The 25,992-nt window shown below is 36.3% G+C and overlaps 1 protein-coding gene across 2 annotated transcripts in view; it reads right to left on the reverse strand.

Annotated features, from left to right (window-relative positions):
* The window catches only part of LOC128983642 (CDC42 small effector protein homolog), a 49,091-nt gene that overhangs the window by 17,545 nt on the left and 5,554 nt on the right, over positions 1-25,992 (reverse strand). For both annotated transcript variants that reach the window (XM_054403012.1, XM_054403011.1), the window contains exon 2: positions 16,390-16,477. In XM_054403012.1, coding sequence (XP_054258987.1) covers positions 16,390-16,473 — 84 coding nt within the window. In that variant the 5' untranslated portion in view covers positions 16,474-16,477. The remainder of the gene's footprint in view (positions 1-16,389; positions 16,478-25,992) is intronic.

Here is a 25,992-nt window from a genome sequence, read left to right on the forward strand (position 1 = left end):
TTACTAGCCGTGCTAGAAGATGAAAGAGCAAGGAAAATGTGGGTACACGACATCAATAAAGAACGGTTGCAATTTGGCGAGTACCATACATTCATGTCCCAGTTGAGAAAAGATGAAAAAAGATTCTACATATATTTTAGAATGAATTAGGAATGTTTTACGAGTTACTGAGTTTGATTGCTGGCATTATCGAAAAGGAAAGTACCCACTACCATGAAGCGAGTGCTGAAGAACGGCTAGCAATCACTTAGGACTGGTAGATATATTTTTTACTTAATTGACGGATCAACTCAGTACCTAACATCTCTCTAGTCCGTCTAGTCTGACTAGCAAAACCTCTTCAATGCTGTGCTGTAGCTAATACAATATTGTATGAACTATTAACGCAGTAATTTGAATCATCATCAAACCAGTATTAAATACTTTATTCTGTCAGCAATCACCCAACTTAGGATTGACAGCGGCACTGGAAAAACTATTGTTAATTCAAAACAAATGTTTAAGTGTTAAAATAATTAATAAATCCAAGATGAGTGAATGCTTGGGAATTCTATTGTAAATTCTTCAGAAAAACTTAGCTTGATAACAAATAATAAAGACGAACCCTATTCTAAATTTCTAGTTGCTAAAACGTGATTTAATGAAAAGTTAACATGATTTGCTATAATACAGTTTGTTCTTTTCTGTAAATGTATATAGATACATTTTTGGTCAAATCTCATACCTTTATAAATTCTATATAAAGTATCTTTAATTTTCATTTGATACATCATGTAGTTTTGTAATACTGTAGTTAGTTACTTTTTTGTCATTAATGTTACTTGACCTGAAGGTACCAGCATCGTTGGTTTAAGATCTTGTAAAATAAAATCATAAGTCAAGAAGCACATAAATAAAGTAGTGTTTTCTTACTTGAAAATTGCAGAGAACAGAAGAAACTGAGTAGTTCATAGTTTGGCCACATTGGTATCGCCGCGATACAGCGCTGCAAACAGTGCATGCAGCGTTACCGCGATACTATCGCTACGGTATCGCATTCGCCTCGGTATCGCGTATCGCGGTTCGCTCTGGTGTGTGCGGCTCCATAAGGCTCCATGGTATCGCACGGACCACTGGTATCGCAAGAGAATTTCCAAGAAAAAGTATCGCGCCCGCTCCAGTATCGCACGGAGTATCGCTCTGGTGTGTGCAGGGCTTTACAAGAAAGTGGCCGATTATGTTAAAAACTGCGCCATTTTATAAGCTTTCTAACCACATGCTACACTATTGAGGTTAAGATATTCTGTAGTTTGTTTTAGTGGTTTGAATACCAGAAAACAGGGAACTTTTTTACTGTTTTTACTGTTCAAGCTGAAACAAAAATACAACTTTTGCTTAATACATGCCGGCTTTCTATGTTTTAAATGTTAAAGACACCCTGTTTTCTGGTATTCAAACCACTAAAACAAACAACAGAATATCTAAACCTCAATAGTGTAGCATATGGTTAGAAAGCTTATAAAATGGCGCAGTTTTTAACATAATCGGCCACTTTCTTGTATACAGGGTGTGAACAAATACAATAGACCAATGTTTTTTAAATTTTTATGAAACATCTTAATTTTTATCTTTGAATCTATTTACAATGGGGTTTTTACAACTGATCCTCCGTCATTTTCTATTATTCTTATTCAAAATTTAATGTAGAACACGAAAATGACATTGTCTACTCAAATCCATTTACCGGTAATTGAGAAATAGCTGTATTAAGTTTGAAAACATAGTTATTTTTGAAAAACATAAAATAATTCTTTGGGAAGCTAATTTTTGGACTTGGAACCTTTTATATGCATCATTACACTGCATTTACTTTATACTTACGCCAAAAAAATTTTGTAACACTTATGACCAGCCACCCTGTAAATGTGTCCGTTAGCGCGATAACTCGAGCAAAAACGATCCGATTTTGATGAAATTTGGTACAAACGTGTAAACCTACGTTTATTCAAACGAGTTCGCGAATCAGCATGATCGGACCATGGGAACGGGGTTTTATGGGGTAAAAATGGGTTTTTCCCACTTTTGACTCAAAAAACATAAAAATTTTCAATTTCTTTCCAAACTATTTTGTAGAGCTTAAAAAAACAAATAATTTAGTATATTGAAGCGTTATAATGCACCTAATGGTTACGGAGAAAATTCCAAAAAATTGTAAATTTTAAATTCCCATGTTATTCTTATGGAGAATAAGTAAACTGTTGTAGTTTGATTGTTTATTAACATTTTTTGCCCAAATTTGGAAAATGTTTTTATTTCTTACTAACTATTAACATTTTACATAAAAACACTTTTGCCCTCCCTGTTGCAGCAAACCTAAGTATGAGTTAAACTGATTCTATTTAAATCTATATAAATAAAATTAGAGTTTTGTCTGTACATTGCTCAGAATCATACAATTTTAGGTTATTTTTACGTTTTATACATTAAAGAAGCCGAAACAAGTCTCATCTAAATTTCTGTCTGTCTGACACACTCAAGATGGTATTTTACGCAATCTTCTCCAGGAAAACGAGAGTACCTATCAAGACCCAAGTCATTTTAATGTATTCACTGGATTGGCGAGAGTGTCTTTAGCCATTAAAATATGGTCTCACTACTTTGTAATTAAAATTACGGCCGTCCAAAAATGCAGTTTTGTGCGATTTTTGTCAAGTTTTCTTCCAATTTGTATCACATAATCATCTATGAAACAACGAACAGCTGTTCGGATCAAGGTTATTTTTTCTAGCTGTCACTGAAATGTTTACAAATGTTGTTTACAAACACCTCAACCATTTCCGATCACGTTTTGAAGGCAAATCCCATCCAAGTGAGATTAAAAACGTTTTTATTACATAAAGGATTTAATTAATCGCAAGTGGAATAATATAGTGTAACCGTAAATTAAATAACTAGGCATCATCCAGGTCAGGAACCAGAAATATGTGTATAAAATTGTTTTGGAGTTTTGATAAACAGAAAGAAGACATTGAATCAAGATTGAATCAGTGTTGTATACGGCTGGGAAACTTAAATTTACTAATGACCGTCGCCAATAGCTTAGAAACAATGTTCCACTCATTGACGGCTCTTCAATGGCGGTTGTGTAAAGTGTAAAGCAAAAAATTACAACTGCAGTGGGTGATTGTAACAGAGGTTTATACGGATGATGCTGAACTCGATTTTCCAATGTGTCACTTTCTGTTCCTACCATTGACTATATAAAGTCAATAGTTCCTACTCACCGTGTGATGCAATCGCTGGACCATACAGCCAATAGGCCCATAGCCCTTCTCTTGGGTACGTGTGGTACGTATGCTTACCCAATTATTTATAACAACCCTTTCGACAGACAACGATCCTTGATACCGGTACTTTTCCATAGAATACACGGCCTACCTAGGTACTTAAGAAATAAAATTATAAACGTCCAAAAACCCAACGTTGTGTGATTTTTGTCACATTTCCTTATAATGTTAATATATACAGACTGTCCCAAATGTCCCGGACCGGTTTAATATTTTCTAAACGACAACAGATAAATCAATAAGATTTGGTACATCACCACCACACCTAAAAATCTACTTTTTTAAGGAAATATCAATTTTCTGTCACATCATGGGGACGTCCCGCAAGGAGTCAGAAGGAAATCTTAAATAGAAGCATAGGTTGACATGTACATCAAATTAAAGGTCTTTACTAGCAGAATATAATGCCGCAAATTTGAACTCAAACGGACAACCATGTCAAGAATGACAGTGGCTCAAAGATTAATTTAATTTGCATTTGGGGGCACAGCCCTAGGAATCGGAAAAAAAATTGTTAACGTAAGCATAGGTCGATATGCACATCAAATTAAAGGTCTTCACTAGTAGATTACAATGCCGTAAATTCAAGCTAAAAAAAACGCCTGAGTAAAAAATGGCAGTCGTTCAAAGATTCAAAATGGCAGGTTCAAGAAATCTTTGAACGGCTGCCATTTTTTACTCAGGCGTTCTTTTGAGCTTGAATTTACGGCATTGTAATCTACTAGTAAAGGTCTTTAATTTGATGTGCATATCAACCTATGCTTCTATTTAAGATTTCCTTCTGACTCCTTGCGGGACGTCCCCATGATATGACAGAAAATTGATAGTTCCTTAAAAAAGTAGATTTTTGAGTGTGGTGTTGATGTGCAAAATCTTATTGATTTATCTGTTGTCGTTTAGAAAATACTAAACCGGTCCGGGACTTTTGGGACAGTCTGTATACCAGCAACCATTGTTTAGAGAATACGTAATCTATTAAATAACAGAAAGTTATGTTGTATAAGGTTTTTTTTTTCAAACTGACACCGATAAATTTACATTAAGAGTTGTGTACAAATAAAGCAATTAATGGGAAATAACTTTGATTGCCGATAACGTTTTATGAGAAAATCCAAAACCAAGAGATCAATAACCTTGATTAACGCATATAATTGGTCGGCTGTACTACAGTTCTTAACTGTAAACGTTGGTTTTTGGTACGGTACTGGTTCTTTTCCTTTTAACCTTTAGTAGCAGCAAGAATCATTTTTACGTACCAACACATCACAGTAATTTACAAATTAGTTATCGTTGGTGTTGCACCTTATTTATTACAGGCGTAGGCCTATTCAATTTAATTGATGTCTTAACTGTATAATTTTTGCTTTTTCTGTCTGGATTCCAAAATGTTATGCTAAGAAAACTATAACGCATTTTAGTAAAACATTTATTCAGCAAACCATCATGAATTGTTCAAACGCTTTGAACGTTGTTTATGTATCAATAGTTCGTGGCCTATTTTGGTAATTTTTATTACAAATTACCAATCTCAATCGTCTATAGTAGGCCTACTGTACTTCATTTCATATAGCAAACCGATTCAGATAGCATTTTGACAGAATTTCGAGTCATCTCCGGTCCAAGCAAATATAAATTGTTATGATCGAATTTTATGGCATTAACAAAGATTTCAAGTACTAATTTTATATGTACCTTTTTATGCTTAAAGCGTAGCAGATTCCCTAATTAAGTTTGGTGTTTTTGTGTGTATGTATGATGGTAACGCATTAATGTCCTTGTTTCTCAATGTTTCACGGAAAGGGCAAGAGCGCCTTGATAATGAAAATGTCAACCCGAATAAAGTGTTAAATTAAGAGGTTGAGGTAGTACCTTAAATACTTTTAACCATTATGTTATAGTCCTTTAAATTCTGAACAAAATTGTACAAATCCCATTTCCGTATATTTACTCTCACCGCTTACACATGATAAAGAGAATGCTGATACCGTTTATTTAGTTTAATCATTGGATATAACATATGGACATGGACCAACAAGATCCGGGTGACATTTAATTGCGAAGCATTAGTTTTGGCTTGAAACTGTCAGATACTGTATTTGCGAAGGAATAGTTTTGTCAGCATATCTGAAAGTATGCAAACCAACTGCTGTGCTTTATATAAGAAGGTTTTAACTGACTATGATAAGATCCCCGTGCGTAGAACGGGCACACAGCTAGTAGGGAATAAATGTGATATTTTTAAGGAGACATTTTAGTGTAAATCCAATAAGGCAAATGGAAATTCGCTTAGCCTGCAGGTTTGCTGCGGCGGGGGTATTTGACTATTTTTTCCATAATTTTAGCCATTGTAGAAATACATGAAATGGGTCGGTAACTGCAAGACAAATTGTTGTCCCCTTTTTTGTACACCGGGACAACCCTTGACAATTTTATAAAAGATGGGAAAACACCCTCAATGAGACAGCGATTGATACAATAAGTGAAAGGACTTAAAATAACAGAGCAAACATTTTTCAATAAATTACTCGTTAACCCATACGCATCTCTGGTATCAGAATTTTTTAACGATAGAATCACATTTAAAACATCTAATTCTGATACCATTGTGAATTTAAAATCAAACACAGGTTGAGCACTTTTTGCCACCATTTGATGAGCATTGCTTTTTGACACATTCACTTTTTCACAGATTTCTTCCATCACCGTAGAGAAGTAGGAGTGTAGTCATCAGGGGATAGCGCCGACATATTTTTCTGCGTGGACTACCCAGCTGCTGAGTTTATTACCGACCCAGCAGTCTTGCACTTATTGGTAGACCTCTCAATGAGTTCTTAGTTTTTTCTCTTCTTTGCATCTCGGATAGCAGTGTGGTACTTGTCCTTTAGATTTTTGGATAAAATCTATCTATCTATCTATCCATCTATATATATTAATAGGCGAGCATGTTTCTTTATAGCCTTTTTTCTCAGCTCGTGTGCATCGCAGGGAAAATCTACGCACACTGTTAGAAAGATATTTTCCTGTAAATGTGCAGAATCCCTTTATAAATTAAAATGGGCTCAAAAATAATCCCAACAAATGAATTTGAAATAAAAAAAAATAACATGGGCCTTGTGGGTTGCCATGCTGGTAACAAAATAAGAACAAAATATAAACAGAAAATCAAAACAAATGGAAGAAATTTTAATCACATGTTTTATTTACAGCGTGGGGTGAAAATAGAGAAGCCTCTACATTAACATATTTTTGGTACTGGACAACCATTAGTCTATAAGTTATTAATTGACAAACAAAATAAACTGGGGGTTCAAAGTAAAGTCTAAATATAATTAATCATACAAAATATGACCCCCAGTTCTATTTGATTTAGGTAATTACACAAGGTTTTCACAAAAGTAATGGTGACGTCCTTAAAGTCTGCAAAACTGTCATAAGAAACATAAAACATTTTGTATTGATACCCCTACTACATCCAGTAGCTCAAATAGTTTTCATCTGATTACAGCTGTGTTGATTGTTGTAACTAGTTGCATAGTTGGGAAAGTTAGTCAAAAATTCTAACTAGTTAGAAGTTATAAGTTAGTCCTGTAAAAAATAACTGATAGAAGTTATAAGTTAGTTAGTTTAAAAAGTAACTGATAGAAGTTATTAGTTAGATGAAAAACTAACTGATAGAAAATAAAGTTAGTTTTAGTAGAAATTAGTTGTTCGTTGGGCAGTTGTTTTAAAGTATTCTTTAATGTCACATCTTGGTTACTAATATATACTATAATATGAGAAAAGATTGCGCACGATATGATTTAAAAAATGGCTCCTACGATTTCCTCCAATTTCAATGCTATTGAAAATTGCTTGTATAATACTATTGCATTGTATGATGTCTTACTAACCAAAGGGATAATTACAACTGTTCAAAAACATTAAGTGTTTTACTGCAAAACAATATACACTGACATTGAACTAAAAATCTAAAGGAAAGGCCAAGGAGATTTGTATTTTTCGACGATGCACCGCACGAATTGATGCGTTATTACACCATCCCGTAATTATAGTTGCAACGTTCCACGATCCCAGTGACTTAATGCAATAACGGTCGTCAGATAACAGATGTTATGTATCATGAGTTTTATATTGATTGAAGCTTATTGTGGACATTTTATAGATTGATCGTCCAGATTAAAAAGTTTTGTAGACTAAATTGAGGATAAGTGGATGTCTAACTAAAACGAATTGACTTTACTACTTAATTAATCGTAGTAAGACTGAAAATATTTGTAGGCTTATAAGCTCTATTTTTTACCTCTTGAACAAATCAAACACCTCGAGCAAGATCGGTCCCCTGGTACTATGTGTTTTAATCAAACATTGTCACATTTAAATTACTACAACATATACAAATGACACAAAACTTGTCAGATAATGAACATCAACTAAAGACAATGTTTTGACGTTTGAGATGATATATCAATCAACAAACAAACATTTCCCCTTCCCACCCATCAGTGCTTGGGGTGTTGATAATTAGGGATGTTGCGATACTATCGATACCAGTAGGTATCGATACTTTTATTGCGATACTGCTGGTATCGTATCGGTATCGGTTGTTCCGATATTTACTTGGTATCGATACCAAGGGGCCAGTATCGTATCGTAAGTATCGGAAGGTCATTTCTGACAAATCTGAGTAAAATTGCTACGCTCGCGCCTTCTGAGCGGTTGTTTTACAAGGCTGGAGCAACAGTGACCCAAAAAAGAAACAGACTTTAACCCAATTAAATATTTTTTTTTTAGCTTGTCTGATATGTGGTTTGTGTAAATTATGATTCACTATTCATTCATAGAACTATAAGTAGAACCATTGACTATATATACCTACAGTACTGTAGGTATATATAGTCAATGGCTTTACTTCAATGGTAAAACTTAAGGGTTTGGTTGCAGAGTTATTTTTATTACACATCAATGTTAGCAAGGTTGTGTTAGGCAAATAAAATGAAACCATGGACTATTAAACATCAAAGAAATTAAAAAGATGGCACAGTTATTTCAAAATTGTTTGTCAATTTAGGCTGATGGTAAACACAAATGTGTGTGTATGCGTTGGTAATGTAATAAAATTGTTTTTGTTTAAAGATAGGCCTAAATGATATAGGCTTAGAGTTAGAACCACAGATACTTGAACTTTTACTTTAAGGTATCATTGAAAACAAAGGTTGGTTATGTTTGGTTAATTTTAATTTTATCAATTTTTTACATAATTAAGTAGGTCTTAGCAGCTCGAATAGAAATTTTATATTGGCTGTACTGTACTGGAGCGAGTGAACTTTAATCGAAGATCAGACAATCAGAATATGACGTCACCGGTATCGAATGGATACGATACTGATGGTATCGATACTTTGGTTCCGATACTGAGCCAGTATCGATACTTTTTTGCGATACGGTATCGATACCAAGTATCGGAAAGACAGTGGTATCGCAACATCCCTATTGATAATGGCCGTCACTACCCTTCCACAGGCCCACTGCATTCCAAAGCAACTGGACTTTGACTTTCTCTTTCCCCACCCCCCGCGTTGTTTGCAAGGGCACTGACCTCTCACGGCCTCACGCAACCCTCACTGATCACGTGAAATAAATAACCCGTATTTGAGATGCTTCCACATAATTGGGAAAGTTAGTTGAAAATTCTAACTAGTTAGAAGTTATTAGTTAGTCCCGTAAAAAGTAACTGATAGAAGTTATTAGTTAGTTAATTTAAAAATGAACGAATAAAATAGAAGTTAGCCAAAAAAACTAACGAATAGTGCTATTCGATAGAATTTCTATTCGTTATTCCCAAGTATGCTAGTTAGTAATCTTATTCTTAGAAATAAACTTGCCTAAATCACAAACAGCTAGATTGGCTGGGTGGTAGTGGTTTAGTGGTCCCAAAAAATACAGATTGACCCATAGTATTTTTTCTTGTAAAAATATTTGGGTTATAGTAGTCAAAAACATTTAATTTATTGTTTGCCTATATATGTTCATTTAGAAAAAAGCTTTCATTTATATTCATTTGTTCATTTATACAAAACTAGTTAACCGCCCGTGCTCCGCCACGGGAATATTGTCAGCAATAAAAGAAATAATAATTAACAAATACTGTTTATCTTTGTATTTTATTTAGGGGTTGTTTAATTTTTTACATGAAATAGAACTGATAGTTTGCCTGTATAAACTATTTTATGTTAATCAAACCGATATATTATTTTAACCAAATGAATGTTTTATATTAATTTGAGTTTCATTTGAAAAATAAATAGTATACGAACTGGGCAATGCTGATAACCTAATAAGCATCTATTTATGCTATTTAGATAATTTGCTCAAGTAGCCTATATTCCTATATTTGTCGTTTTTTTTCATTACATTTGTTGTATGGAATAAAGATAGTCACTTAGCCTACATGTAAATCACGCATCAGCAGTTGGTCGCATTTCAAGAATCTTTGACCCATACTGTGAGTAAAAGCTGTGTTTACATCGTATATATAAAGTTGGCATACTTTGTTCAGTGTTAGAGGGTATTAACGGTCCAATTTGATGGAAAAGGAGTCGTGGATTTTAAAACTATGTAGACTACCACTACCAGAAAGATGTTGATTCAAGTGAGACTTAGAACTGGCCATGTCAAATGCAGATTTGTATTATATTTTACTCAAATAATTTTTTGTCTCTTTTGACCCTTAATACTTTTTTTATAGTCGCTGTTGATACGATTTTCCATAAACTCAAAATGTTGATAAGGAGTTTATTTTACCTTCCCCTTGTGACAACATAAGGAAAAAATATTTGTGTCCCAGTTAGTCTGTTCTGACTCAAAATTATTCATAGATTTGCAGTACTGACAAATCCAATCTAACGACCCCAATTTAAAAAAAATGGTATTTTTTAGAAGGGACTTCCAGAGCACATTTAACACCATCACTGCTCTTTACCTTTTTAGTTCGATGGTTCTCTACATGTTTTTTTTTGTTCTGTATGTCTCTTTACGCCCGGTTAATGATTACCTTTTCTTTTTCTTTTTGTACTTTTCACATCCTGGGGTTAATGATAAAGTTTTATAACGCTATAATGACCCGAGTCAACATTGCCATTAAACATCAAGTCAGATACTTCTTCGCCAGAACCGAAATCGTAAGTGTCACAGTTTCTCAAGCAACTTCCCTGTGTAGGCCTACTCGAAAAAAATATAGTTAGGATATAGTTCACTGATAAATTGTAGTTCCAAATATCCCAGCGTACTTGCCATCTCGAGAAGGTAAAATTTGGACGCCGAACACTGATCTTGAGTAAGATTAATCACTTACGATAAAATGTTTGTATGTTTACCAATCATTAGCAATTATCTGTACAACTTGCAAGCGGATTTCCCTATGATTGTTCTGGTTGCTATAGAGAATAAATTATATTGATCAAAACAATAAGTTTCCGTAAGTCACAGTTTCTCAAGCAACTTCCCTGTGTACTAGAAAAAAAAATCACTGATATATTGTAGTTCCACGTATCCCAGCGTACTCGCCATCTCGAGAAGGTAAAGTTTGGTACCACTGAACGTCTAACACTGATCTTGAGTAAGAGTCGTCACCTACTATAAAATGTTTGTATGATTCTCACTCATTAGCAATTATATGTACAATATTTAAGATTATTCTGGTGGCTGTAGAGAATAAATTATATTGATCAAAACAATAATTTTCCGTCCCCTACTATGGGTATTATTTCACATTCCATACTCACACTTAAACACAATTACCACTTTCCTTCAGATCACTTTGCAGGAAAACTAAAACATTTCAAAAATAAGTTAACAAATACACTTTCCTTGATCAAAATCGTGTGTTTATAAACAGAAACTCCAAGTTTAATAATTGCATACTGAAAGTGAGGTTATAAAAATAATAACAAATACATGTCTGACAAACATTAAACAGCTGACGAATAATTTATAAACTGTGTATTATATTCTTCAATATGAATTGTATTGACTCGACCTTTAAAGGACTGTAGGTCGTAGCCCTTAGAACAAACGTAAATTCTAAGGAAGTTCGGCAAATCTACACACTATCCCCTTTAATTTGAGACATAAATCTTGTAGATCGGTCCAGTAATTACTGAGAAAACAGTGTTACAACTGTGTATTAAATATATAGATTCTTTGTCAAGTCAAGAGGTAAAAACAATTTTTTAATTTTTTTATAGCTGAACCCCGCCATTGTTTTATGGAAACTCCAGTAAAACAATGACTTTTCCGTGTAACTATTATTAGAAACTCTAAACTAGATCAAAATTAGTGATGGGATAACCGAATGTTTTCCATGACCAAATAATCAACCAGTTATTTTTAGCGTAAATAAATGAATACACTAATGATAAATTAATATTCCTTTGAAATAGAAATAAAACACATTACATGTGAGATGACTGGCCTAACGCAATGTTCTCCAGTAGTAACTTTCCCTCACTCAGGCAAGGCTGAGGATCCTCGAGATTCGTTTGATCACAAGGTATTAAAGTAATTGAGAATTGAGCCCCAAGCTTTGTCTAGTGTCTCTCACCATTAACACAGTTCCTGTCCCACTTCCCACTCTCTTCATTGTCCGGTTTCTCTGAACACTATCAGCTTGTCATTCTGATTCTAGATTCACCCCTGCATCTATTGCTATTGGCTCATTAATTTGGTTTATTTCTGCTTGTGATCGTAAAATGTTGTCACATAACTTTAGCTTGGCAAAGAAATTATGTACTTATGTATTGACAATTTCCAAAGAGCACACATCATTACAAACAACATATCATCATGCAAAACTCACTCTGTATACAGTAACGACTCTGTATTTAAAATCAGCTAAAGTGTAAAAATCGCCTATGATTTGGAAAAATCATATGTTTTGAATGATACCTACATTTTTTTTATTCATGTTTAAGACTGCAAAGTCTTTTACTTTTCTGGTCCCAAACAATACCTTGCCTGTCCCAAATAAAGAGATTTGCTTTTAGCGAATTTCATAAATAGGGAACAAGCTATTACCGTAGTACTCATGGTAATACCTGGACCCGGCACCGATTTACTTTCTCGTTTTGAGGTCCCCGGAGGCCAAAAACACCATCCGTTCAAATTCATATATATATATAACTTAAGCAAAAATGATCTGATTTTGACAAAATTTCGTATAAATGTGTAAACCTACATTTATTCAAACGAGTTCGCAAACCAGCATGATCAGACTATGGGAATGTGGTTTATGGGGGTAAAAAATTGGGTTTTCCCATTTTTGACCCAAAAAACATAAAATTTGGCAATTTTTTTCAAAACATTCAGTAGAGCTTAAAAAAATAAATAATTTAGTATATGAAAGCGTAATTTTGTGCCTAAGGGCTACGAAGAAAATTCCAAAAAATTGTAAATTTAAAATTCCTATGTTATTCTTATGGAGAATAAGTAAACTGTTGAAGTTTGGTTGTTCAAACATACTTTGATCAAATTTGGAAAATGCATTTATTTATTACTAAACTATTAACATAGAAAACCGTTTACCCTCCCTATTGCAGCAAACCTAAGTACTCGTTAAACTAATTCAATTTAAATAGGGAATAAATAAGTGGTCGTGGCTGGTGATTTCAATGCTAGGGCCGTCGAGTGGGGACTGACCCTCACTAATTCCCGGGGGAAGTACATCCTGGACTTTGCTGCCAGGGCCGGACTCGTTGTAATCAACGAGGGCAACACGCCAACGTTCCGGCGACCCGGGATGAGGGGAACGATCCCAGACATAACCCTCGCATCTGAGTCTCTTCTGCCAAGGATCACAGACTGGAGAGTCTTGGAGGATTATACGGCCAAATACATTATTTTCAATGTCTTAGATCGCATCCCGAGACAAGTTGCTGCATCTCGGGAAGTGCCCGTTCGGTGGAACACCAAAAAACTGGACGTGGCTAAATTCACCGAGGCCATCCTGCGGGGAGTGCCAGCGGTGCCTGCCGCACCTGGCATGGCTCATGCAGAGGCTATAGTTACATCAATGATGGGGCTGATTGCCTCGGCTTGTGATGAGTCAATGCCCCGCAAGAGACTCCGTTGCGATAGGACACCCGTATACTGGTGGACTGCAGAGATCGCGGATTTGCGCCGAGCTGCTTTGAGAGCTAGATGACTCGCTACCAGGGCCAGGGCACCCTTGGATAGACGCCGTAAGCTGGAGAGCTACAAGGTGGCGAGGAAGTCTCTCCGCCGGGCCATCAACCGGAGCAAACACAATTGCTGGAAAACACTAAGGGATGATGTCGATTCTGACCCATGGGGCCTGGGCTACAAACTAGTAACCCAAAAACTCACCACTCGCTCTCCACCTTCCGTCATGGAGGGGGCCGCTATGGAGAGGGTCGTCAAATCCCTTTTTCCGGATCATATTCTGCGCCCACTGCGTGAGTTTGAGATGATGGACGATGTCCCACTCTTCACTCATGAGGAGCTGGAGACTGCCGTTTTATCCCTAAAAAACAACAAGGCTCCTGGACCTGATGGGGTACCTGGCGAGGCTCTTAAGAAGGTTTTTTCAATCAATCCCCTGATTCTTCTGAGCATGTACAACGCCTGCCTAGCAGAGGGGGTATTTCCATTGTGCTGGAAAAAAGCTAGGCTCGTGCTCGTAGGGAAGGGGAAAGGAGACCCAGAATTGCCGTCCTCTTACAGACCCCTTTGCATGTTGGATACGGCTGGGAAAGTCCTAGAGAAGTTGATCCGTTCCCGACTGAATTCAGCCGTGGTTGCTGCGGGGGACCTGAGCCCTCGCCAATACGGCTTCAGGAAGGGGCGATCAACAGTCGACGCTATTGAGGAGGTGAAGCAAGCCGTGATGAGAGCTGAGGATTTTAATCACTACTCTCGTAGGGTTGTGCTGCTCGTTACACTCGATGTGCGAAACGCATTTAATTCTGCAAGATGGTGCGATATGCTGGACGCTCTGGAGAACAACTTCCACGTCCCGGCATACCTCATGCGCATTATAGAGGATTACCTCCGGTTCCGCCTCCTCATGTATGATACTACAGAAGGCCCGCGGATGATGAGTGTCACTTCTGGTGCTGCCCAAGGTTCCATACTCGGCCCGGACCTCTGGAACGTTGCCTACGACAGCCTCCTTAGGTCTGAAATGCCTGAAGAAACCGTTTTAGTTGGGTACGCAGATGACATTGCAGCTTTAATAGCTGCTCGTAGTGTTGAGCTGGCCCAGCTAAAATTAAACCGAGTCATGCGAACTATAAACGCATGGATCACGGTCTCTCACTCGCGCTGAACAAAACTGAGATCGTGATTCTGACCAAAAAGCGGTTTGACACCATTGTGCCGTTGAGGGTGGGGGACGTCGAAGTCCAGTCCGTTCGTGCCGCCAAGTATCTTGGTGTCATGGTGGACTCTAAGCTTAGCTGGCGGGACCAGATATTCCGAACGGCGGACAAGGCCGCTAAGGTGATCTCTTCTCTTAGCCGGTTAATGGCCAATGTCGAAGGTCCTCGTTCCAGTCGCAGAAGGCTGTTGATGTCTACAGTTCAGTCTGTGCTCCTGTATGGTGCGGAGATGTGGGCAGACGCGCTCAATAAGGAGGTGTATAGGATGCGGCTTGCCAGAGTGCAGCGTCAGGCAGCACTCAGGGTAGCATCCGCCTACCGAACAGTGTCTGAACCTGGCATCTTGGTGGTTGCTGGAGTAATCCCCGTCAAACTTTTGGCGGCGGAGAGGAAAGCGATTTATCAGCGGCGTGGAGAGGACCATGCAAAAATGGAGGAGCGCAACCGCACCTACCAGCTCTGGCAGGAGAGCTGGGAACAGGAGTCGCGGGGACGCTGGACCAGGAGACTGATTCAGCAAGTCCAACCATGGGTTGACCGACGGTATGGTGAGGTGGACTATTACCTTACCCAGTTTCTGACAGGTCACGGGTTTTTTCGGTCGTACCTGTTCAGGATGGGCAAAGCCGTGTCACCCGATTGCATCTACTGCCCAGGCACTCCCGACGACGCGGAGCACACCTTCTTCCGCTGCCAGCGTTGGGAAGGTTCCCGCCTGGAGGCTGAACAACATGTAGGGCAGTTGTTGGTGGACACGGTCATTCCGATGATGACGGAGGGTGAGGACAATTGGACCTGTATGTCACATTTCGTCCAGGATATTCTCCGCACAAAGAAGCTAGAGCTTGACCGAGATGCAGCCTAGGTCATAAAGAAATTGAATGCCAGAAACGGCGCGAGCCCTGAGGGCTTAGGTCACACGTTGACCTGACCTGAAGTAATGTGACAAACAATCCCAGGTCTGTGTCCAACAGAGTAGAGGGGGTTTTTTAGTGAGTAGTCTGACAAGCTCAGGAGTCTCACACTACAGGCTGGCTACCTGTGTGCGTAAAAGCATTTTTACCTCCTCTCCCTTATAAAAAAAAAAAAAAAAAAAATAGGGAATAAATAAAATGTGATATTTTTAAGGAGACATTTTAATTTAAATCCAATCAGGCAAATGGGAATTTGCTTAGCAAACCTGCAGAGGTGGGGGTATTTTGTTTAAACAAGTTAACTAATGGACACATTTACCTAAACATATAATATACGTATATAAGTATACGTATGAATTTGAACGGAGGGTGTTTTTAGCCTCTAGGGACCTCAAAACGAAAAAGTAAATCGGTCCCGGGTCCAGGTCTTACTATGATACCTAAGGTAATAGCTTAATCTCTATGTGGGAAATTCGCTAAAAGAATAATCAGACTATGGAAAAATATTTTATAATTTAAAACCTAGAAGTTCATGTGATTATTTGCATCGTGATGAAAAGTATCATTCACTGCACTGGTCACAAAAGTTCCATTCTATAACTAGATTGCTTTTTTCTGCATTTGGCTTTGCTTCACTTGTAAACGACCATCGTGCCACAAAATGGGTTACATTCGGGACTAGTAGTGAAATATACTACAGTATTTAATATTCCAAAAAACCATAAGCTGCTTTTATTTTGTGAGATCACAACTTACCTGTTGTGCAGGCTGGTTGATACAACAAGAAAACCACTGCAACCATAGTTCTCCCACCGCACTGCTTGACTGATATCCTGACATGGTGCTGAAACAATCACAGCAACAAGTTATGTAACAACCAAGAAACAATCGCATCATACACCAAGATATAATAGTAACAACCTTTAAATCAAGAATCGCTACAACCACTTCCCCCCATTAAATTGTACCAACTGAAACAATCACAACAATTCATGTAGGCTAGCAACCAAATTAACAAATATTACAATCAAGCCAAGATATAGAAATAACCTGTCATTTCAGAAGAGCCACGAGACCACAGTTTGTCAATACCCTGATCATGACACGGTGCTGAAACAAATACACACATGGGGAATGCTAAAATAAAAACAACACAGAAACAATGCTGTAGCTAAACTAAATCAACAGCCTGTAACTACAATGGAACCACTCCAGACGTCTTTGTTTGACGTATTGAGTTTTACAAAAATTGTTTACAAGAGTAGAGATGGTTGAGTTGAGACTGTTGAAGAGAGAAATGTGACTTGGCCCGAGTTGGGACTGTTGAGAGAAGCAGTATTTTACAAACTTGACCCTAGTTGAGACTGTTGAGAGTAATGCACTATTGTACGGACTGGACCTGCAGTATTTTGAGGAGTTGACTCGAGTGTGGTTGTGTTGTAAGGTCCACCTACACGGACTACTGAAGTAGAACACACTTGTCTGTGATGGATGGCCCCAGCAAGTTGTGTGAAGAGTGTAATGTTAGATGTGCAGTAGTAGCCTCAGTAGGTTATGCAGGTGGCTGCTGTCTTCCCAGAACCTACTTACTGTTTCACTTACACACTAATCATTTACACAGAATAAAGTAATGGCTTGTAATGGTCTACCAACTCAGTCTGGAAAAGTACCCATCTTACATTAGTAAACTGCTAACTACGATACAGCACTCAATCCATTTTCTACCAAAGTACATTTAGAACATCACAGAAAAAATCAACTTAAATCATCTAGAACTAAGAGCCAAGCATGAATAGATTAACTCGGGGCCCATCAACATGTGCAGTCCATGCTCTAGACTGTGTGCTCTCAGTTGTATATTAACCACCACTTTTAACAACACAGAACTGCATGAATAGAAATAGAATATCTTTGTCATTGGGCAAAGAAATGCTATCAAAACACGTTTTCTCAAAAGCCAGACACTTTCGTTGGTTTATTCATCTTGCCAGACACTTTGAAGTCTGCCGTGATAAGCTTTCACTGTTACCTACCAACAGTGGATTCAGTTCCAGTTTGAAACAGGTTTCTGTGCCAAATGTAAACAGTGAAATCACAGTTTAATTATAATCGTAATTTTGATAATTTACATCATAGTATAAAAGCTGAATTTATGTTACTTGGTAAGCTACAAAGAGACATTTCCTCAACAGCCAGACACTTTCGTTGGTTATTTCATCTTGCCAGAAACTTTCAAAGTCTGCTGTAATATAATAGATAGTTGTGGGCTTAACTGCTACATACAAACAGTGACTTGAGTTCCCAGTGCAGTAGACTCCCTGTAATCCGGACACCTCGCATAGTTGGGAAAGTTAGTCAAAAATTCTAACTAGTTAGAAGTTATAAGTTAGTCCTGTAAAAAATAACTGATAGAAGTTATAAGTTAGTTAGTTTAAAAAGTAACTGATAGAAGTTATTAGTTAGATGAAAAACTAACTGATAGAAAATAAAGTTAGTTTTAGTAGAAATTAGTTGTTCGTTGGGCAGTTGTTTTAAAGTATTCTTTAATGTCACATCTTGGTTACTAATATATACTATAATATGAGAAAAGATTGCGCACGATATGATTTAAAAAATGGCTCCTACGATTTCCTCCAATTTCAATGCTATTGAAAATTGCTTGTATAATACATTTGCATTGTATGATGTCTTACTAACCAAAGGGATAATTACAACTGTTCAAAAACATTAAGTGTTTTACTGCAAAACAATATACACTGACATTGAACTAAAAATCTAAAGGAAAGGCTAAGGAGATTTGTATTTTTCGACGATGCACCGCACGAATTGATGCGTTATTACACCATCCCGTAATTATAGTTGCAACGTTCCACGATCCCAGTGACTTAATGCAATAACGGTCGTCAGATAACAGATGTTATGTATCATGAGTTTTATATTGATTGAAGCTTATTGTGGACATTTTATAGATTGATCGTCCAGATTAAAAAGTTTTGTAGACTAAATTGAGGATAAGTGGATGTCTAACAAAAACGAATTGACTTTACTACTTAATTAATCGTAGTAAGACTGAAAATATTTGTAGGCTTATAAGCTCTATTTTTTACCTCTTGAACAAATCAAACACCTCGAGCAAGATCGGTCCCCTGGTACTTGTGTTTTAATCAAACATTGTCACATTTTACATTACTACAACATAAACAAATGACATAAAACTTGTCAGATAATGAACATCAACTAAAGACAATGTTTTGACACTTGAGATCATATATCAATCAACAAACAAACATTTCCCCTTCCCACCCATCAGTGCTTGGGGTGTTGATAATGGCCGTCACTACCCTTCCACAGGCCCACTGCATTCCAAAGCAACTGGACTTTGACTTTCTCTTTCCCCATCCCCCGCGTTGTTTGTCTACAAGGGCACTGACCTCTCACGGCCGCACGCAACCCTCACTGATCACGTGAAATAAATAACCCGTATTTGAGATGCTTCCGCATAATTGGGAAAGTTAGTTGAAAATTCTAACTAGTTAGAAGTTATTAGTTAGTCCCGTAAAAAGTAACTGATAGAAGTTATTAGTTAGTTAATTTAAAAATGAACGAATAAAATAGAAGTTAGCCAAAAAACTAACGAATTCGATAGAATTTCTATTCGTTATTCCCAAGTATGCTCCTCGGGACCGAGGCCAGTCTGGATAACAGGTTTTCCGGTTAAACTGACGTCCCCAAAAACTATTAAAAACAAACCGTTTAAATGCATACTGTATACAGTATTTGACTTAAATTTAGGAGAGCATTGTATTTAGACACGTGATCACTGGTCTCAAATCTTTCCTACGAGAACAGTCGTTTTAGTACCGCCCACTTTCGGCCAACTGGTTAAACTGATGTGCTGATAAAAATTGTCCGGTTAAAGAGATGTCATTTCCGCTGAGTGTAGCCCAGTTAAAACGATGTCCGGTTAAAAGGTGTTCGGATAAGAGGGAGTCTACTGTATATGTTGGGGTTTCTGTGCCAAATGTAACCACCACACACTTGTTAACGTTAAGCCTCATGCAGTTATCGGTACACCAATCCTGAACACCCTGAAGACATTGCTGAAGTCGAGAGCAGTCCTCACTAGAGCGAACAATTCTAAGAACCTTAAAGTTTCTCTTTTGGTGGCTCATCTACAGACCAAGACCTTTCTTTAGACACCTCTACCGAGTTTCTACACCCAGCCGTTCTCTCAAAATAGCTATGACAAAGAAAAACAGTTTCAAATTAATATATAGATTAGTAAGATAATCGTGCCTCAGCAGAGTGGAGGTAAGTCAAGTCTGAGAGAGAGGTCGACTGTCGTGGTGACCCGCTGTAACTGTGTCTGAGCAACACTACCTAGGTATACACACTCAGACAGTGGCAGCATGTCTGCTGTGTCTCATAGCGGAGGTAAGTCAAGTCTGAGAGGGAGAGGTCAGGGTTTACCTGAGAGAGTAAATTTTAGTAACTTCCAAACCCATTACCGAAAATTTTAATTCATTGTTTAGGTAAAGTTTTAACCCTACCTAACTTAATTTTTACGAAATATTGTATCTAAATGGGACAAGGACGTAAATAAGCTCCGTGATTTTTTGTTATAAATTTTAAATGATAGATTACGCTATGTCTTTGGCCCGTTTGAACTGTGGAGATCCAAATTTACCTAGGGTTCTATAGATTGAAATCAACAAGTTTTAGAAAAGAACGATTAGCCATTTGTAGATGCAATAGTTTTCCGATGTGCTGTGAATCATTGAAAACAAAACCTTAATAGGCATACTCCAAAATCAGCAAATGGAAATATCCCGAGAAGAAAACTGAGCAAAACGTCATAAACAACAGACAAGATAGTGTTATCTGAAGCATTTCTATGAGTCACTATCACTATGATATCAACGTTTCCATTCTTTTATAGATTTCTTTGTTTTAAACTGAAAAGCAAGATGATATAGAGAAATCATTAAAAATTAGGGATATTGAGAAAAAACTTATCCCCAAAGTGCATGTTATTAATATTTATATACATGTTATTTGGGATGTGTTTATTTTACTTGTACTACATCATACAACCCAAACCTCTCTATATTGTTCGTGTGTCTGTCTAGCCATTGTGCCAAGTTTACTGCGCAGTAAATACTGTTCAGGGTAAATTTTGTGTTGATCTCACCGGTTGCGTTTGGTTAATATTCTGCCATGCTTGGACAGATGTTGAAGATAGAGACACAGACCCGCGACACAGTTGACGAAGCGATTGATGGGTGTTGATGGTTGACAAATTTATTGGTTGTCTTGAGCCTTGTGGTGACTAAGTTTAGTGATAGGACTGAAGATGTCAGGTGACGTCATAATACACTGTGTGTAGGTGTGTGCGTGTTTCATGAAACACTGTGGGAATTTGAGATAACCCAACACTTGGAAATAGGATGCATATTATATAAATGGAATATAATTATAATAAAAGCTATTCAATGAAAAAAGGTGGGGTGTGCGAGGAGGTAGGCTTCCTATGATGAGAAAAAATGTGATAGAAGAGAAATAAAGATAAAGATGAGAAATAAAGATTATTTTTAAAGTTATTAAGAGGTTAGCGGCTTCTTTTACCGCATTTGCCCGTCCACATGGGCCTAAGGCGCTTAGAACGTATCTAGCAAACCAAGGGATAACAAGTACTTTACAAGGGTTAACTGCACTGATTAAAGTAGTTGTAGGTATCAGTCAGGATCCGAACCGACGATATCGCTGTCTTGGGCCCGAAGTCTAAGTGCTACCAACTGAGCCACCAAATTACCAATATTGCTAACATGAATAGAAACTACAAATTGAGTGAAAAACAATCTCGAGAACAACGAAAAATGTAATCATGATCCACAGCTCGGAGAGGTACTGTATTTCGTGAGGGAAGTCGTTTGTTGGTTTTATGTTTGTTGGATGCAAGAGTTGCTCTGGAACAAAGCGATAATGGGTGATCCCCGGATTTGGAAGAAAGGTTTTTTTCTAAAAGAAACATCCCGAAATAAGTCCTGGCCTGGCAAATAAGTCTCCGACTTAAACCAGGGGTAATGGAGGACTTAGACCTTAACCGTAAAAAAATAAACTAATAGATTCCACAACTAACCACCAATTTCAGAGGTAAAGCAAAATAGAGTCATTGTCTAAGCGAAATAGTCGAAGAAAAACGCTTCCTCCGCTGCACACATCTAAGGTGACATTCTTCTCTGTATGTCTGATGTCGACTGAAAGTCAGCACTCTGCAGTCTGCAGTGAGGCCAAGAGAACCTGTATCCTCTTCTCTGTAGGAATGCGGTCTGCGGTCTGCGGTTTCCCGCATCTCTGTGTACCATCTACCAAAATCAGCAATACTATTAAATACGTCTGATAAATCACCAAATTTATGTGTTGAATTCTTGTTCATTGCATGTCAGTTTAGCATATCTTCCCAGTTGTGCAGCCCGGACCGTTTACACACGGTTGGTGGCCACCACTCCGTTGTTTGACTGGCCGCCAACTTGTTTGTATCCTATCACCTGCTACGCTGTTTGTTTGGATAGTCATAGTTTCAGGCCTGGAACGGAATGTTTCCGAATTTCCCTCTGGGGCCCATCTATTCTATATCAGTTTAAAAAATCTTTGTACAACTAAATCTAGAGTTCTACTGGACCGATTTTGTTACTTAATGGGCCGTTGAAAAGCCCAATTTGTGTAGATTTGCAAATAATTATGAAAGTTTGATTTTATTACATATTTGAGGTAAAACATCATAAATAAACAAAACTACATTTGAAACGCCTTTTTTTTCAAGTTTATATTTCCAAGCTTATATTTGTGGCCAACTTTAGGCTGCCTTAATTGAGTATTTTTTATTTTCCAGAAATACATAATAGTAATTTGTAGGAAATTTTATTCTCTATCAGAATATCATCTTCCACTTTGGTTGATTTCCTCACCATTTCAAAGTTATTTGCAAAAACGTTAAGCAACCTACAAATTTATAATGGTGAGAAAATACTGAACTAATGATGTTGTTGTTAAACTTTGTAAATTAAATCTACAATTCTACTGAACTGATTTTATTAATTAATAGGCCATTGGAAAGCCTAATTCGTGTAGATTTGCAAATATATTAAAGTTTGATTTTTTAAAGATTTACTAGGTGAAACCCGTCGATGTCGACAGTTACTGTTGACGTTGAAAGCAAGACCGTTTGACTATAAATCAATGATAAATAACTCCATTTTTTATATTTAAGTTGTTCGTGATTTAGCAGTGTGCTTTAGTCACGCCTGATCTTATTAAGGGGAGTCGCTACTGAAAAACTACCAATTTTGTAAAAAACTTGATTTTTTTTATTATTTTTTTATCTTGTTCTATGGATTGTAAGGTTTCAGAAAAACATAACATTTGGTATAATATATATTTTTTTCACTGTGAAAAAAATATTTGAAGTGAAGCGCGCACACCTCTTTTGGGGCATCAACTAGGCCTAGTATAAACCAACGTATAAACTTCAACCGCTGTTTTCCGCGACTTTAAAATTTTGTTTTTTTTATATATAAGTTCTTATAACTTTTAAACTATTGCAGCTATATGAATGAAATTTTTACCACACATTGTTTATACTATAAATCAACTTTCTGTGCATGGATATTGTAATTGGGTAAATAAAAGTACATGAAAAAAAATTTATAAAAATTTATAACCTATAAATTTTTCAAAAACTTATTTTTGAAGCCATAACTTATAAACTAATTGAGAAAATAACATGAGTATGCACAGAAAGTATGTGCTTTCCTTGCTCTTTAAAATAAGATATCGAACAATAAAATTGGTTCAGTAGTTAAATAGTTATAAGAGATTTAAAAAAACCCCTTTTTTCCCGCCAAAAAACTTAAAAAAACTCCAAAAAGTATGTAATTTTTTTTTTTTTTACTTTAACGGCAGTAAATCTTTTTCTAAGACTAAATGAACTTTAAAAAGTATATATGATAATTTTTAAAAGGATTTTATTAAAAATCACTAGTTTCAGTAGCGACTCCCCTTAATCAATAATTCAAATGGAAGCTGGTATTTCACTAAAGATTCTTAGGTCAAAACAAATAGAATAACGTAATTAGAATTGAGTAAATATATCTAAAACTAAATTATATATCCAAGATATAATAAAGTCTATGTTTTCTTATTGAGCGATACAGTATATCTTTAACGTAACTGATTAAAACTATCAAGTAATACATTAGATAAATTAATACTGATGCTTGATGACAAATATGTGCTTGCATAGCTTTATTTTAAGACCAAAATTATAAAAATCGGGCTGGTAGAAGAGCCAAACGAACTCGAAAAAAACAAAATTTAACTTCCATAAGAAATGTAAAGGGACGCATTTTTTGCATAACTCGAAATATACGTCAAAATGAATGCCGATGATTGATGGAATATCTTTGGTGCGTCCATATCTTTAGTTTAAGGCCAAAATTATGAAAATCGGTCGGGTAGAAGACCTTTAACCCGACTCGTAAAAGAAAAACCAATCATTTTTATAGATGGCAATACAGTAATTGGTTTACCAGTATGCATAATCTAAACATACGAAACATGTGTTAATAATTTAACAGCTTATTTTTATGTTGTTATTTAATTGATTTTTCTTTTGATTAAATGTTGTTGTTAACAATTTGCATTTTTGTTTAAAGTGAGTTCCTTATATTAAGTACCCTATGCGATTCTAATGTTATGTGCTTAATCTGTACCATTAACATTAGTGAGTATAAAGTGGTGTATGGATTTCACAACCATTATTTTACTAGAGACCATTGTATTTAACCACAACGGGCTCTACTGCTAGTTTCATAATAAAGTACAAACTAATGTTATTAGTAAATCAGCTGATAGCTTTATTATGAAATGGGCCCCTGGACTAAGTATAATAGTGAGATACAACCGTAATTGCAGAAAAACTTCCTGCTCTGACAAATTGTATGTTAATGTTGGCACACACTGCACACAGATAATGGTGTAATGTTTATCTAAGTTGGGCAACATTTCATCAGTATTCATGGGGAATGTTTATTGTAAAAAAATGTACCTTGTGTCTTACAGGAAAGAAAATGTGGACATAGTCGTTAAGATAATACCGTAGTCCTGCACTACAGTACATTTAGGTTCAAGCACAGAAAACATACTACGGTTATAGTACAGTAGTATGTTTTCTGTGGTTCAAGGCTCCAAAGTAATCCATTTTAAAAACAAATCATATTTTGGTCTGTTTTGTTTATATTTTCTTTTTGGCCGGCTGGAAATCCTATAAGTAAAAGTAAAGTTTGAATATTTGTTACTTCAATCTGGGAATCGGCACATAGAACACTTATAACATATTTATACTTTTTCGGTATAACTAAGTTCTGTCTCAAAAATAAGTTCTAAACCAGTGGTATAGCCAGGAAAAATCTATTTTTGCCATAATATGAGTACAAACTTTTGAAAATTGAAAATGGGCCTCATGGGACGCCATTCCACCATTCTTGTTATTTGTTTACTTTTTAGGACTTAAAATGTTGTAGTGTACTTAAGACAAGAAGAATTAGAGTGACTTTGCTCCTATTCATTCATAAAGTAAATGGTTTTATGCATAAGAGTTTTTACATTATTATTCTAAACTTTCCAGGATAATAAGTTTCTAATCCAAAACCAGTTCATTCTAAAATCATCCTAAGCTTTAATTACTGTTGATTCGTAATACTTATGCTAGAAAAAAAACGCGCATATCCTATTTTTAATATTTTAAAACTAACTGTTTCAATAATAATCACTGAATAATTAATTACTCTTTTCTCTGTTGTTGTTATCGTCTGATTCAGAGATTCGGTCTGTCAGGAGTCTGAGGTCTGATGTAATAGCCTACCTAATTACCTAAGTTATTACGTTTTGCAATAAACAGTGTGGATTGTACTGGATGATTGCTGGGCTATCTATATCAGAAAAATAAAATAAATCAAACAACTTAAGATCTATTCTAAAGTTTTGTGGCCGTTTTGAGATGTATCCGCTTTCAGGTTAGCCTAGCATTTACCTGGTTGTTGATCCATTTTTAGTTAATTAACACTGATCAAGGCCTAAGCTAGATTTATAAGTTCTTAGTTTTGTTCCGTTTTAAAACTAGTACCAGGAGACCGAGCTTTGCTCGTATTTGATTAAACATTAAATTGATTAGATAAGTTATTTAGATAAATTCAAGATATTTATTAGTGTAGGGACTACGGTAATTAATGTGAACAAATTTAGATTATACAAAGATACATTTTTATACACCTTTTATAAATTTGATTGCTATAAAAATTA

The sequence above is a fragment of the Macrosteles quadrilineatus genome, unplaced genomic scaffold (assembly GCF_028750875.1).
Source record: "Macrosteles quadrilineatus isolate MER2022 unplaced genomic scaffold, UCM_ALF_1.0 Scaffold_1__1_contigs__length_201487025, whole genome shotgun sequence".
Classification (NCBI taxonomy): Eukaryota; Metazoa; Arthropoda; class Insecta; order Hemiptera; family Cicadellidae; genus Macrosteles; species Macrosteles quadrilineatus.